At 42.9% G+C, this 15,891-nt stretch overlaps 1 protein-coding gene across 2 annotated transcripts in view; it reads right to left on the minus strand.

The window, feature by feature from the left end:
• Nucleotides 1-1,360: 1,360 nt before the first annotated feature.
• ABRAXAS2 (abraxas 2, BRISC complex subunit) overlaps nt 1,361-15,891 on the minus strand; it is a 29,376-nt gene continuing 14,845 nt past the window's right edge. Inside the window, exons 5-10 of one of the 2 annotated variants that reach the window (XM_039237948.1) lie at nt 10,513-10,703; nt 8,914-9,033; nt 8,320-8,404; nt 6,621-6,735; nt 3,447-3,542; nt 1,361-1,956 (exon numbers count right to left, since the gene is read on the minus strand). In XM_039237948.1, coding sequence (XP_039093879.1) covers nt 1,889-1,956; nt 3,447-3,542; nt 6,621-6,735; nt 8,320-8,404; nt 8,914-9,033; nt 10,513-10,703 — 675 coding nt within the window. In that variant the 3' untranslated portion in view covers nt 1,361-1,888. Of the gene's footprint in view, nt 3,543-6,620; nt 6,736-8,319; nt 8,405-8,913; nt 9,034-10,512; nt 10,704-15,891 lie in introns of both variants that reach the window. The other variant, XM_039237947.1, reaches the window with a different exon arrangement.

Here is a 15,891-nt window from a genome sequence, read left to right on the forward strand (position 1 = left end):
ACAAGATGGTACATTTAAATCTTTTTGTTGGAGTACCTGGCTAGCTCAGTTAGTAAAGCGTGCGACTCTGGATCTTGGGGTCAAGAGTTCTAGCCCCATGCTGGGTGTAGAGATAATCAATAAGCTTTAAAAAATATTTTTATTAAAGCAGTTATTGTCACTGCTCCACGTCGTCTGGAATTTTAAAACATAAATCCTTAGGGTCTGAATTTTGGGGATGAAATTTGTTTTTATGTTTTGGTCCTTCCCCAAAAAGCCAATTCCAACACGTAACTAAGCATATCCAGACTTCTAAGTCAGTTAAAAGAATCCTGTCTTTTTTTCTAAATAGTTGGAAGAGACATAGAGTAGAATCTTAAAGGGCTACAGCCCCCATTTTAAAATCCCACTGAACATAGCCTCTCGCCTTGGATTCTGGAAGAGACACACTGCTCACCGGGAACGGCTCCCACACAATCCAGAAAGCGCTCCTTGGCCAGCAGGTGCTCACCCTCAGGCGGTTCTGTAATTCCTACTACTCTAGAAGCCCCAGCCTCTACACCTCTCAACATGGTTAGCTTGACTCAGGCAGGAGTCTCTTCAAACAAGACCTGTTCTTACAGGAAAGGTGCCTTTGGGGGACTTTCTAAGACTCAGCGTTGAACTCAATGGATACTCCGATCTCTTCATACCCAATACGTGCTCCTTGAGATCAACAGGAACGGTTTAATAAATTGTGTTCTGGGACTTTCCCCCAAAACCAGCCTTATTCAAATTCTGAATGCAGAAGAGTTTTCATGACCTTTAGAAAACTGTGTTAAGAGGCACCTGGGTGGCTCAGTTGGTTAAGCGTCCGATTCTTGATTTCGGCTCAGGTCATGACCTCCTGGTTCATGAGCTTGAGCCCTGGGTCAGGCTGTGCGCTAATAGTGCGGAGCCTGCTTAGGAGTCTCTCTCTCCCTCTCCTTCTGCCCCTGCCCGCGTGCACATGCACTCAAAACAAACAAACATTAAAAAAACAGCAAACTCTTGAATGCTGAGAACAAACTGAGGACTCATGGGTGTAGGGGGGAGGGGAGAGATGGGCATGGAGGAGGGAACTTGTGGGGATGAGCACTGGGTGTTATATGGAAACCAACTTGACAAACTATCTGTAAAAAAAAATTAAAATTAAAAAAAATAAGAAAATAAAAAAATATATTTCCACTTAAAAGAACCATGTTAAAACAAAATTATAAAAAGTCCATATAACCACAAAAAAAAACAAAAACAAAAACAAAAACAACAGCAAACTGCATTAAGTCTCCTAAGAACGGCCCGAGAGAACGGAGGCAAGACCTTGGTGGGTGCCGAGACAGACGTTACAACGGTGGTACCATGATTAAATAAGTTTTTATTGTCACATTTAACTGCTTTGTCGGATATACATTGTAGGTTTCGGTATGGCATAAAAATAAAGATATTTTCCTGAATGTCAAAATCTGAACAGAGGAGATGGCTATGGCACTTAAACAACTGAAATTCACACTGGTGCTGAAGCTGTGAGAAGGGAGCGGACAGCCAGAACACACGTGCAGATCAAGTGCCCTGCAACGTCTCAAACCAGACGGCAGCGGGTGAGGCCAGCAGAGCCGAAAGCAGGAAAGTACAGACCCCAGGGCGGATCTCTGAAGAATGGCAGTTTTAGCATCTCAGTTTTCAGTCTACACGGTGTAATTTAGTATTGGAACCGAAGCTCAGGCAGTCGACTTCTCTCCAACACAATAAAACTACTTTTCCAGAACCTGGATCTTAAGCCTCTTCTAACACCCTTCTTATTCTCACGGGTTTTAACTGGTTCACAGGACAGGCAGTCGCATCCCAAAGCGTTAGCTTCGCGGGCTGGCCTCATCAGAGAGGCTGGGACTCATCATTTCCAAACCAGGAGCCTAGCGCACTCGTGAATGTCTTTAGTGGTTTCACACATTCTGGGCAAAACTAGAAAACAAGCAGTAATTAAATAAAAAGATAAGTGCATCCCAACAGAAAGTCTCTACACATTCCGCAACTATCCTCCAAGGAGCAATTACAAAAAAAAAAAAGTCTGGTTATTTAGATTTAAAATGAAGCTTTATTCACCAAGCTTCCCAACTGGTTTATCAAATGTCTTTCCTCCACAAATAAAACTAACACTAGGATTTGTCAGAATTGCTAAATGCGTCCTATCCTTTACGAACGAACTCCGCTAACTCCACGGGGTCTGGAGTCTGTTCGGCATGAGAGGCAGGGCGGAGGCAGAACTCCTCTCTGTGATCCACTGCTGGGTGTCCTTCGCATGGCAGACTCCAGAACAGAGACCATAAATGTGGCGAGTGCAACAAAGCAGTCACTGTCATACCCCGAAAGGAAAATAAGTGATTTATTTTATGACATACTTATCTGGATGATTACTTACTGGTAATTAGTATCTCTACATTTTTTTTTTTAAAGGCAACCATTTTAAGTGACAACAGATATCAGGCTAGTAGAAAAGAGTCGAAACAAAGCCCTCTCTTTTGATCTCACAAAGTCATGCAGACAAGAGAAGGTCTGTCCAATTTGTTCCAATCAGGCTTCTTGGAATTATCAAAATTCCCTTCTGGCAAAGATGAATTTGGCTCATCATAGAAAGGTTCTTTGAAGGCTGCTGCTAAACTCATTTCCCTTTGAAAAAGTAAATTTCAAGGCATGATAGTGCAAGAGGTAAGTTTTTGATTTATAGAACATTTATAGACTAATTGTGCTTAGTCTCTAATTTTTCCAATTTATTTTAAAGAACAGAAACTATGCTGATAAGCTTCACTCTGCCTACATTTACCAGTACATCCATAGATCGCACCAGAATTAGGACAAGTTGATTATCTGAATGATTCGGTCGTGAAACCTGCACGCGGCATCTGCAGGGGGAACCGGCGGAAGTGAGGCTCCCGCCAGTTCCGTGCCCGGGGACCCCCCATCGGGCGTCCCGGGTTCTGAGAAAGCAGTTCTCCCTCCACCCCCAGATTAAGTCCTCAAAAACCTCTCTCAGTAAGCAGTGAAGAAAAACCATGCTAAGTGGAGAGTTTCCTCGTTTCGCTAAATCTGGGAGGTCTGAGTGTTCCTGGAGCCCCCGTCCGGATGTGTCAGGGCTCGAGAATCCCTCGAATGTGAGTATTCGCTGTTGGAGGGTTCTGTGGGGTCAATCAAATTTTCATAATCACTGTCGTCTGATTCCTCAACACTGTCTCCAGCTGCTCTGTGGGAAGGAGGAAGGTCTGTGTCCCTCCCGGGACACTGCAGTCCAGCACCGCTGGAGGCATAACTCGAAGACCCCACGGCTTGTGGTCGAGGCATCAAGACACCGGTTTCCATGCGAGAATGGCTCAAAGTACTTTCTTGATTGTTTGGGTGAAAATCAGAATAAGGAGGAGGAGGATCGGAGGCCTCTGCATCTCCAAGTGTACTTCTACCTTCAGCCGTGAGCCCAGGGAAGGGCATCCGGGGGCTGAAGGCCGGTCCCGAGCTTTCAGGTGGCAGCTGCCTGCTGATCATCGCCTGCTGCAGCCCTGGACCAAAACAAAGAGAACTGTGACACCTTCTCTATTTTTGCAGCTTTGCAGCTCAATAATGCACGAAGCGGTCAACCTGAACATTCTGGAGAATGGCTACAAAGAAGTGAAACTGACTGCTGCTCTTAATGATCTTACACGTCCATGGTACTCCATAATTTACAAACCACGTTCCTATTATTTATTTAAGCCTCAAAAAACACTTCTGAAGGAAGCGCCTGGGTGGCTCCATTCGTCGAGCATCCGACTTCAGCTCAGGGCATGATCTCGCAGTTCGTGAGTTCAAGCCCTGCACTGGGCTCTGCACTGATGGTGCGGAGCCTCCTTGGGATTCTGTCTCTCCTTCTCTCTGCCCCTTCCCTGCTTGTGCTTGCTCACTCTCTCTCTCTCAATGTAAATAAATAAAGAGAATTTAAAAAGGAATTTTAAAAAGTTATAAAAAACTTCTAAAGTATTAGTCATTATTAATATCACTGTTTTCCAAATTATTATGCAAGGGATCAGAGTTCAGAAAGGTTAAGTGACTTCACTAAGGGAGCGACTAGATGTGAGGCCCTGATACTCAAACGCAGATCTTCTAATTCCAAATCCTGTGCTCATTCCCTCCCCTTGCTTACCGTGTTCACAGACTGTGGGGACGGAAGCATGAGATAAACAGTCCTTACCACCCATGGCAGTCATGTGAATGTGAGTTTCTTCATTGACAGACATCAAAACCATTTTTCTTTACAACTACTCATCACAATGCACTTGTGCCCATTTTCTCCTTCAAAGTTTAAAAGCCCTATGTTAGGTGGCCAGTTTTCCAGGCTCTAAGGCATAAATACAGCACATTATTCTTTTTTTTCTTTAATGTAAGCTCTCCGTCCAATGTTGGGCTCAAACTCCCGACCCTGAGATCAAGAGCCGCATGCTCCATCGATTGAGCTAACCAGGCGCCCCAATATAGCATATTTTTGTGTATGCTCCGGAATAGTCCCACATCTATGAGTCCACAGCCTTGAAAAAACACTCATAGAAAATTTAGAAAAGAACAGAGAAAATAAAATCACCCATAATTCTATCACCCAGATAACACTATTAGACTTTTGGTGAAAAGAGACAGGATTTTTTGGAGTTAAAAGATAAACATTTTAGGGGCACCTGAGTGGCTCAGTCAGTTAAGAGTCCGACTTCGGCTCAGGTGGTGATCATGATATGCTGACAGCTCAGAGCCTGGAACCTGCTTTGGATTCTGTGTCTCCCTCTCTCTCTGCTCCTCCCCTGCTCATGCTCTGTCTCTCAAAACTGAATAAACATTAAAAATAAATAAAAATATATAATTTAACAAAAAAAGATCAACATTTAGATGTCAACCCTTCTACCCCTTTCTGAATTCCAGTCTTTTTTTTTTATGTTTTTTTTAAATTTTTTTTTAATGTTTTATTTATTTCTAGGAGAGAGAGAGAGACAGCGTGAGCAGGGGAGGGTCAGAGAGAGAGGGAGTCACAGACTGAAATAGGCTCCAGGCTCTGAGCTGGCAGTCAGCACACAGCCCGACGCGGGGCTCGAACCCACGAACCGTGAGATCATGACCTAAGCGAAAGTCAGACGCTTAACCGACTAAGCCACCCAGGCGCCCCTGTTGTTGTTTTTTTTTAATTTATTTCTGAGAGAGAGAGAGGAAGCGTGATCAGGGGAGGGTCAGAGAGAGAGGGAGATACAGAATCCAAGCTAGCTGTCAGCAGAGCCCGGCGCAGGGCTTGAACCCATGAACCGTGAGATCATGACCTGAGCCAAAGTCGGATGCTTAACCGACTGAGCCACCCAGGCGCCCCTGAATTCCAGTCTTATCATCTAGCCTGGTGTGTGTGCGCGTGTATTTTAAACATAGCTGACACTATGTGTTTATGTCATTTTACATCCTAGCGCTTTCACTTGAGGTTATATACTCGGTATTATCCCAGGTCATTAAAAATTCACTTCAATAGCTGTACGATATTCCACCATATAGATATGCCATAATTTATTCAATTACTCTACTGATTCATTCGACTACTCCAATAGGTTGTTTCTAAGATTTTAGAATGATAAAGTTGTGATTATTCTTGTGCATAAATCCTTGTCTGTCTTTCTGATTATCTCTCAAAAAGTGTAATACTAAATGTGAATCAGGTGTCACTTACCTGGAAATATAAATCACTCTTAATTCATTCACAAATATTTTTTAAATTTTTTTGTTTTTAATTTATTTACTTATTTTGAGAGAGTGTGCACACAAGCGGGGGAAGGATGGGGAGAGAAGGGGGGGGAGAGAGAGAGAGAGAGAGAGGAAGGGAGGGAGGGAGAGAATTCCAAGCAGGCTCCACTCTGTCAGTGCAGAGCCTGATGTGGGACTCAGTCTCTTAAAGAGAAATCAAGAGTTGGACGCTTAACTGACTCAGCCACCCACGTCCCCTGGTTTGCAAGTATTCTTATTAAATCAGAAAAGACTATACATTTAACATACAAATGTTAGCTCTGGTGGGATTACAGCACACGTCTCTTCCCACGCCGGAATCAATAGAGTCTTGGGCCTAATTTGCACTCAGCCAGCTGGTCCCTTAGCCTAACTGTGTCCATTCATCTGCAGCCACCAAAACCCAGACATCGCAGTCAGGGGCCCTGACCAGGAGCCAAATGTGAAGTTAAGAGAACACGAGGTCACTCCTTTACACGGCTGTATGATGGACACAGGACATGGTCCCCCGGGGAGATGTGTGGGGCTAAGTCAGCCAGGAACATCACACCTGCCATGAACAGACCCTAGGGGTCAAGGCACAGGAGGGGCAACACCCTCCTGGGACTTATTCTCACTTGCTTCAGCCATTCTCCTGTGAACTTCCTCTTTCTTTTGGTTTCAGAGACTTGAGGAGGACACCATGAGAAACACTACTTCTCTTCTGGAAAGCTCAGAGACAAGGGAATGCTTTCTCGCCATCAGCCTCATGTGGGGCTGGACGAGTGTAGACGGGTTCCTGTGATTTATCGTACGGTCTGATACTTGGAACAAGACATCTCCCTGATATCGAAGGGAGAAAGTAATGGGAAACTCACTTCTTTCTTGCTCCTTTTCATGTTTCCTCTGAGTGATTTGTCTTCTCAACTTGTTCACTTCTGCCTGACAAGACGCAACAACTCGCTCGCTCTTTTCCACATCCGCACACACTGCCTGAGGGAAAAATTACAACAGAACAGTCTTTTACGAATCCAGGCACAAAGCGTTCCATGAAGACAGCACTGACTGCAGCCCTAGGAAGGGCGCAGACGCTGTATCGAGTCACAGAGCAGATGTAGGGGACCGATCAGGACCAGGACGGCCCAAGGGGCCGGTACTGCTATCTACTGACGTGCTTTCTTAATTCTGTTAAGATGATTATGCTACTGAGCCTATGGACTCAACTAATAAGGGTCAGAGGAGAAAGATTTAATTTTTTCCCTCGACTGTTCATTTTTATTGAAACGGAAAAAGGATTTTCGATACCAGTCTAGCACACAAAGGATGAAGAAAAGATGGGACAGGAATGAGACGCTTTCAACTTTAAGTTGTAACCAACAATTAAAAATCAGATGTCACACAAATAGATTTATTTCACAGAAAAGATTTATCATTAGGGAGAGCGGGAAGGAAAAGAAGTTCCAAAGCCGAGATTTAATACAGCAAGCCAGGGAGCCGACGCCTGTGCGGCTCAGCTGCTCCCATCAGGGCACACTGTGCGCTCCTGGGGGTTGCAGAGCAGGCCTTAGTCAGTCGGCAGTGAAATGAGAACAGCCGCTCTGAAGTCAGCTGGACAGTTGCTGAAAAGAGCATGGTCATGAATTTAGGACAAAAAGCTGTTTTTCACTGCACGTTCCTGCCATAGCAGAAATGCCAGAAACTGCCAGAAAGTAGGCCGGTCACCAGTGAGCCTGTACAAAGTCTCCTGGGCCGCTGGGTGGGCCGGGACCCCACGCGGGAACACACACTGGCACCCGGCGCTGCATGCCTTCCTCTTTAGCCCCGGGCTGCGCAGAGTGCTTCCCTCTTTTCCAGTGGCTGCCTTCACCCCCCTTTCTATTCCCTGGGGCTCCTTCCTCAGAGCTGGGCTTTCTCCAGGCCTGAGAGAGCTTCTTCAGCTGTGCCACTTCCCCTCCTGTTCTCAGAGCCGCTTCTGTTCTTACGGTTTAGAGTAAATGACTCCTAAGAATACACTGGGGATGAGGAAAAGACCGTGGGAAAGTACTGTTAGCACCTAGCTCAATCACTGGCTTGTAGGACATGTTTCCATAAATATTTGTTGCATGAATGACTAGGAATGAAGAGGCTCCAGTGAGAGACTCCCACTCGGTGGGGGCAGCTGGGGGCAAAGCGAGTGACCCGGAGCGAAGCAGCAGGGCTGTACCGGCTACGGGCACCCTGTGATACGGTCCCAACGCCGAGTGTCCTGATGGAGACAGCTGTTTGTTCTCAGCAATCCTTTAAACTTGGACTATACCTCCCCCAAGAAAACACTGTTATAAACGGGGTGAGAAGTAGTTAAAATAATAATATGAATACTATACTTCAGACTCTCTGCTTTCAGGCGCATAATGAGCCAGCCTTTTGTAGGCTGACATGAGTAACTACCCCACACATCTGATATTATTTTGGGAAAGCACATTCTGACTTTTGGACCATGATTCATTTGTCAGTTGGGAGATGATGCAAAACTAAAGAAGAATGAAAAGCACTTGGGCATTATGAAGAAGATAAAAAGCTAGTAAACAGAGCAGTTACCTGCACTTTCTCCTGAAGTGCATTATACACCTGATAAATCGCCCTGATGTCTTTCATGACTCCATCCTTGTCAAAAAAGTCAGTACTAGAAAACAGGAAAAAGATGTCACAAAATTATCATAGCCGCTAAGACTGGAAAGGCATCTTCCGTCACTTCCACCTCAATTTGTTACGTAAATGCTATAGTTCCAAGGGCCTGTCTCAGCAGCAATGCCCATGCCACAAGAGTCACAGAAGAGAAAGGAAAAAACCCCATGTTACCAAGACAACTAAAAAATAAAACGGTACACATTTTTCAGTGACCACATTTAGCTTTCGGAACCTCAGAAAAACACATGCTCTTTCGAAACTTTTATATCAATAGCAAAAAAAAAAAAAAATGTGGCAAATGTTTAAAAACAAAAGTGCTGGTAAAAGTAAATTATCTTTTTGATAAGCATGAAACTCTGACATGTGGTGGTGATAGTCTAGAGGGTGATCTGACTGCATTTTTCCGTTTCAATCACATCAAGCTTGACTTCACTTGTCTCCATAAATCTGTTAAATACTGTTCACAGAAGGAAGGAAAACACTTGCATTTTGCTTTCAACTTACCCATGCTCTTTAATAACTTTGGCGTAACTCTGAGACGTATTTGGCACGGAAGACACTTTGTACTCTTGCTGGCTAGTGTTGCCTAGATTGGGGATAGCAAGGGATATCCTTTGATTATACCTGTGGAAGGATGGAGAAAGACCATGTTAAAGGAGCTGTTCTATTTGAACCGTGGGTCCTGGCAGTAGGAAGTGGAGTCTCAGCCCTGATGAACTACCAGAAGGTCTCACAGAACACCTACTTTCATGTACAACCCAAGGACGTATGAACTAGTAGAAACTTAACTGTAAACCCCTTGAAAGCAGAGCTCGTATCTTATACCTCCTCTGTATCCCCACAGCAACTGGCAGAGTGCTGAGGAGGTTTTTAGGAGCTCAGGAAATACCCACTGATTACTTAATGAAATCTTACAAATGGCTATTTAACAATAATTGTTTTCACAACGGGTGCCTGGGTAGCTCAAATGGTCAAGCATCTGATTTGGGCTCAGGTCATGAGCTCACGTTTGTGAGTTTGAGCCCCGTACTGGGCTTTCTGCTGTCAGTGAGGAGTCTGCTTTGGATTCTCTTTCTCCTTCTCTCTGCCCCTCCCCTGCTTGTGCTCACTGTCTCTCTCTCTTTCTTGAAAATAAACAAACATTTAGGGGCATCTGGGTGGCTCAGTTGGTTAAGCATGCGACTTTGGCTCAGGTCATGATCCCACTATTCATGGGCTCGAGCCCTGCGTCAGGCTCTGTGCTGACAGCTCACAGCTCAGAGCCTGGAGTGTGCTTCAGATTCTGTCTCCATCTCTCTGGCCCTCCCCGCTCAAGCTCTGTCTCTCTAATATAAATAAAAACATTTAAAAAGTTATTTTAAATAATAATAATTGTTTTCACTGATGTCGATGCAATATAGTTTACAGGAGAATTTCAGAAGGAACTCTTTCTGTTAAATAGACATCATAATCATATGATTTTTTTTCTTTGCTTTCGTTAAGTTCAAAATGCAAAACCCTCATTAACCAGTAGGTGGTTCAATTTTACAATTTTCTCTTTGAAATCAGTTTTAAAATTACAAACTTCCAGAGTGGTCAGACTGTATTTCTACATGATGGATTCTGGAGAAGAAAATGATGACTTTCAGCTGTTTATTCCTATAAGAATCTATGCATAATTAATATATCTTGCTAATGTTTCTTGATTCAAAAATAATTTTAATTTATACAACGGATAGGAAACACCTTCTCTCACTACAAAGAAAACTAGCTGAAAGAAAATTATAAAAGCTTTTTTTGTTTAATGATTATTTATTTTTGAAAGAGAGATGAAAAAGAGAGCATGTGAGCAGAGGAAGAGGCAGAGAGAGAGGGAGCCACAGAATCTGAAACAGGCTCCAGGCTCTGAGCTGTCAGCACAGAGCCTGACACAGGGCTTCACCCCTGAACTATAAGATCATAATCCGAGCCGAAGTCGGACGCTTAACCGACAGAGCCACCCGGACGCTCCCAAAGCTTTTCTCTAAAAATGTGATAATACGTACATTTTCAAAGTCATAAACCTCAGTTACTTGTACAACATCTTTACTGTTTACATGAGGCTGGTGGGAACTCTTTCTTTACCTTCGATTTGGTCTAAAGAGAACATATTCTAAAGCATGAGTGGAATTGTTGGCGGTGGAGATGAAGCTGAAGAGCAGGAAGACGAGGTCGGGCGCCCCGAGGACGCGGGTGAGCTGCTTATGGATCACCTGCTCCCTATATGACATCTGCTGCTGTGTGTTTCGCCGGAATCTGTACCATCCAATAACTTTCTGCAATAAAAATAGAAAAAAACCAGGTATTATAAGTTGCATGAAATCTTGTGAATTTAATTCTGAACGTATTGGTACAAACACTTGTAAACGTGTTCATAGCAGCTCTACATGCAATAGCTCAAAACCAGAAACAGCCCAATTTTTCATCAACAGGTGAATGATAAACAAGATTCCTAGAAGAAAACACAGGCAGTAATCTTTTGACATCAGAAACATTTTTCTAGATAAGCCTCCTCTGGCAAGGGAAACAAAAGCAAAAATAAACTATTGGGACAACATCAAAATAAAAAGCTTCTGCACAGCAAGGGAAATAATCAACAAAACTAAAAGACAACCTATTGAATGGGAGAAGATACTTGGAAATGATATATCCAATACAGGGTTAATATCCAAAATAAATAAAGAATCCCTATAGCTCAACACCAAAAAAATAAAAATAAATAATCCAATTTAAAAATGGGCAGAGGACACAAACAGACGTTTTTTTCCAAAGAAAGCATACAGATGGCCAACAGACACATGAAAAGATGCTCAACATCACTGGTCATCAGGGAAACGCAAACCAAAACCACAAAGAGGTATCACCTCACACCTGTCAGAATAGCTTTAGAAAGAAAGAAAGAAAGGAAGAAAAGAAAGGAAGAAAAGAAAGAAAGAAAGAAAGAAAGAAAGAAAGAAAGAAAGAAAGAAAGAAGAAAGAAAGAAAGAAAGAAAGAAAGAAAGAAAGAAAGAAAGAAAGAAAACCAACAACAATCAACAAATGGTGAGGACGTGGAGAGAAAGGAACCCTTGTGCACTGTTGGTGGGAATGCAAACTGGTACAGCCACGGTGGAAAACAGTATAGAGGTTCCTTAAAAAAATTGAAAATAAGATTACCATATGATCCAGTAATTCTGCTACTGGGTATTTTCCCAAAGGAAACAAAAACACTAATTTGAAAAGATATACACACACTCCTATGTTTATAGCAGCATTAATTATAATAACCAAGGTATGGAAGCAGCCCATGTGTCCGTCCACAGAAGCACCGATAAGGAAGGCGTGGTAGATAACACCATGGAGTTTCAGCCACAAGAAAGACTGACATCTTACCATTTGCAACAACATGGATGGATTTAGAGGGTTTAATGCTAAGTGAAATAGGTCAGTCAGAGAAAGACAAATACCATATGTTTTACTCATATGTGGAATTTAGGAAACAAATGAACAAAGAAAAAAAGAGACATACAAAAATAAAAAACAGACTCTTAACTACAGAGAACTGGTGGTGCCTGAGAGGAGGTGGGTGGGGGAAGGAGCGAAACAGATGAAGGAGATTAAGAGTCTGCTTATCATGAGGAGCACTGAGGAAGGTACAAAACTGTTGAATCATTCTGTAAACCTGAAACAAACACAATACTACATGTTAACTATACTTGAACTAAAGATTATAAATATACATATAATCTTTTAAAAAGGGGACACAAGGAGACTTGCAGGCATATATTCATTCTTATGCTGAAGGTTTCATGGGCATATGACTATTTCAAAACTTATTTGTCTACTATAAATATGTACAGTTCACCGTATGTCACTTATACCTCGATACAATGATTTAACGAGTTTAGCTTCGGCAGCTCTAAGTATAGGATAACTCAACTGACTGATATGTTCTCTGGAAGAATATTTCTTAGAGGAATAATCTTCATATAGCCTCTTTCTTTGAAACATACTCTTTAAGTGAAAATCCTGTTTTAAGAAGTAAAAGTAGTTAAAAATTGTTAGCATCACTTTATTGTTTCTAATATTTATTTTTGAGACAGAGACAGCATGAGCAGGGGAGGGGCAGAGAGAGGGGGAACAGAGGATCCAAAGCAGGCTCGATGCTGACAGCAGCCAAGCCCAATGTGGGGCTTGAACCCACAAGCCATGAGATCATGACTCGAGCTTAGGTCAGAGGTTCAACCAACTGAGTCACCCAGACGCCCTTGTTAGTGTCATTTTAAAATTAACAGTAAATTTTAATTATGTTTTGGAACTTTCATATAGGAAAGAAATGAACCGACCTTTGCTGAGCCTCTGTGCCCAGCCTCCGGGTAGCTATATTACAAATATTTTCACTAATTATCACAACCCTGGCAGGTGAGTAATGTTTTCTCCACTGAGTTCGTATCACACACAAAAGCCTATGAGAAACAAAAAAACAGTTCCTGCCCTCATGGAGTTATTACTGAACAAGATGCAGAACTTCCAATTAAAGCAATTCTTTTTTTTTTATATTCTTTTTTGATATTTTTTTTAAGAAAGATTTTTTCTTTTTTTTTTAATGATTATTTATTTTGAAAGAGAGAGACAGAGAGCTTGAGTGAAGGAGGGACAGACAGAGAGAGACAGAATCCAAAGCAGGCCCCAGGCTCAGAGCCTGACACAGGGCTTGATCCCATAAACTACGAGATCATGACCTGAGCCAAAGTCAGACACTTAACCAATTGAGCCACCCAAGTGCCCTCTGATAGTCTTAAAAAAAAAAAAAAAAGTTTATTGTTTTGAGAGAAAGAGAGAGTGCACACATGAGGGAGAGGGACAGAGAGAGAGAATCCCAAGCAGGCTCCACGCTGTCAGCACAGAGCCCGACATGGGGCTCACTCTCACCAACTGCTAGATCGTGACCCAAGTTAAAATCAAGAGTTGGATGCTTAACTGACTGAGTCACCCAGGTGCCCCAATCCTGATATTCTTTAAACAAAAAGGAAGCCCAAACATTTTCTGACAACGTAAATCTTATAAAATATGTTTGTCCACAGTCACAGAGCTCATGAGTGACAGCTAAGATGTGAAGCCTGTCTGCCTGTCTTTTCCACTGGACAAGGGTAACTGTACAGATCCAAACTGGTCACATGACAGTGGTCATTAAAAAGTAAAAAGCGTTTAAAAAAAAAAGTGGGTAAGAAAACTCCTCACCCTCCTGGAGCTGTTGGTGCCTAAGAAAATGCCTCGTTGCTCTGCGAGCTTCAGGAGGAGGAGGAGAACCAGAGGCAGCCCCTCCGTGTGTCTCCACCCCCCCCGCCCCCCGCATCCCTGCATGCAAAGGCCTGCGTGGCGCCGGCACCCTGGTGGCTCTCATGAAACATGCCCTCATGAGCAGAGGCTGGCAAGGGGCCAGTGGATGAGTAGGGGTGCTTTTCACTGACGATTCCAATTGTTTTATTCCATTTGTATTTTCCTCTTTGTTCTTAAATTTTTTACCATTTTATTTTATTTTTTGAGAGACAGAGAGACACAGAGAATGAGCAGGGGAGGGGCAGTGAGAGAGGGAAGCACAGAATCCTAAGCAGGCTCTGGGCTCCGAGCTGTCAGCACAGAGCCTGACCTGGGGCTCGAACTCACAAACTCGAGATTGTGACCTGAGCTGAAGTCTGACGCTCAACTGACTGAGCCACCCAGGCGCCCCTCCATTTGTATCTCCTGAGAAGTAGGGAGCTTTAAACATTTACTTTGGATGTCAACTGATAGCAACATACTTATTCGTCCGATATTTGCTAAAAAGATGTCCCATCATTCTGGTCAATGAAAGATGAGCTGCCCGATTAATTCACATTGGTGATATGTATGATTCTCCCGTTTAGAGCTTAACAAGCTTGCTGCAAGACTGCTGAGAAACTACCTTACTGATACTAAAAAGCCCATTTTTTTGACAATTATGTTCGGGCCGTGAGGAAAAAGTGTGGATATCTTTCCCTACAACCTTATTTCTGAAGTTCTATAGACAACTTTTCACAAAGACGTCCCTCTCTACTCTCAACTAGACACTCGCTCCTATTTTCTGGAGCGAAAGCAATCATCCCCAGTACCGGGCATGCTTGTCACTCCACGCCGTGTGCCTCGCGGCCTTCTGATGATACTAAGGCAGCAGTTAGGTTTACCGTTATCTACTGCAGGGCAGATGCTTCCAGAAGGCAGAAACCTCCTCTCGCTGATTTGGCCTTGGCCAAAACCCTGAGGCTTGTGCAAACTCTGTAAACACCAGCCCGGTTCTGCAAGGGCAACGACTCTGAACGCTGCCATGGATGTGCACACCGCACCGCCCGGCGACTTGCACAGCACGAGCCTCAGCCTCCCTCGCACACCTGCCACACGTCGTAGCAAGGTTGCGGACTTTCTACACTTGACAGCCGCATGCTCTATGTACACATATTCCTAATATATTTTAGCTATGAGTTTCTGTTATGACAAAGAAACTCTAATACCTTGTATTCTTTAATGGAAAATTCTAGGAAATCAGAACTTTTAAAATTACTACGTATTTATATGAGTTCAACATATTAAATTTTTGTTCAATTCTTAGAATTTTCCAATTAAATATTAGATTTGAAGGCTGCCTACCAAAGAGGCAATTTATGTATTTTTTATTTTGTTTAATGTTTTTATTAATTTTTTTAAGTTTACATCAGAGTTAGTTAGCATATGCAACAATGATTTCAGGAGTAGATGCCTTAATGCCCCCCACCCATGTAGCCCGTCCCCCTCCCACAGCCCCTCCAGCAACCCTCTGTTTGTTCTCCATATTTAAGAGTCTTTTATGTTTTTCTCCCCCTCCCTGTTTTTATATTGCTTTTGCTTCCCTTCCCTTATGTTCATCTGTTTTGTATTATAAGTCTTCACCTGAGTGAAGCCATATGATATTTGTCTTTCTCTGACTAATTTCACTTAGCATGACACCCTCTAGTTCCATCCATGTAGTTGCAAATGGCAAGATTTCATTCTTTTTGATTGCCGAGTACTACTCCATTGTCTATATACACCACAGCTTCTTTACCCACTCATCCATCGATGGACATTTGGGCTCTTCCCATACTTTAGCTGTTGTTGATAGCGCAGCTATAAACGTTGGGGCGCATGTGCCCCTTGGAAACAGCACACCTGTATCTCTTGGATAAATACCTACTAGTGCAATTGCTGAGTAGGAGGGTAGTTCTATTTTTAATGTTTTGAGGAACCTCCACACTGTTTTCCAGAGTAGCTGCACCAGTTTGCATCCCCACCAGCAGTGCACAAGGGATCCTCTTTCTTCACATCATCAAAGAGGCAATTTTTGAAGAGTTTCTATCAGCACTTTACGAGTTAATCGAGTTATTATTAGATAGAAAATTATTTTCTATATGTTAGACACTGTTTAAGATACACATGTATTTTTTTTTTTTTTTT

This window comes from Hyaena hyaena, unplaced genomic scaffold, assembly GCF_003009895.1.
Source record: "Hyaena hyaena isolate Hyena2069 unplaced genomic scaffold, ASM300989v1 scaffold_129, whole genome shotgun sequence".
Lineage (NCBI taxonomy): Eukaryota > Metazoa > Chordata > Mammalia > Carnivora > Hyaenidae > Hyaena > Hyaena hyaena.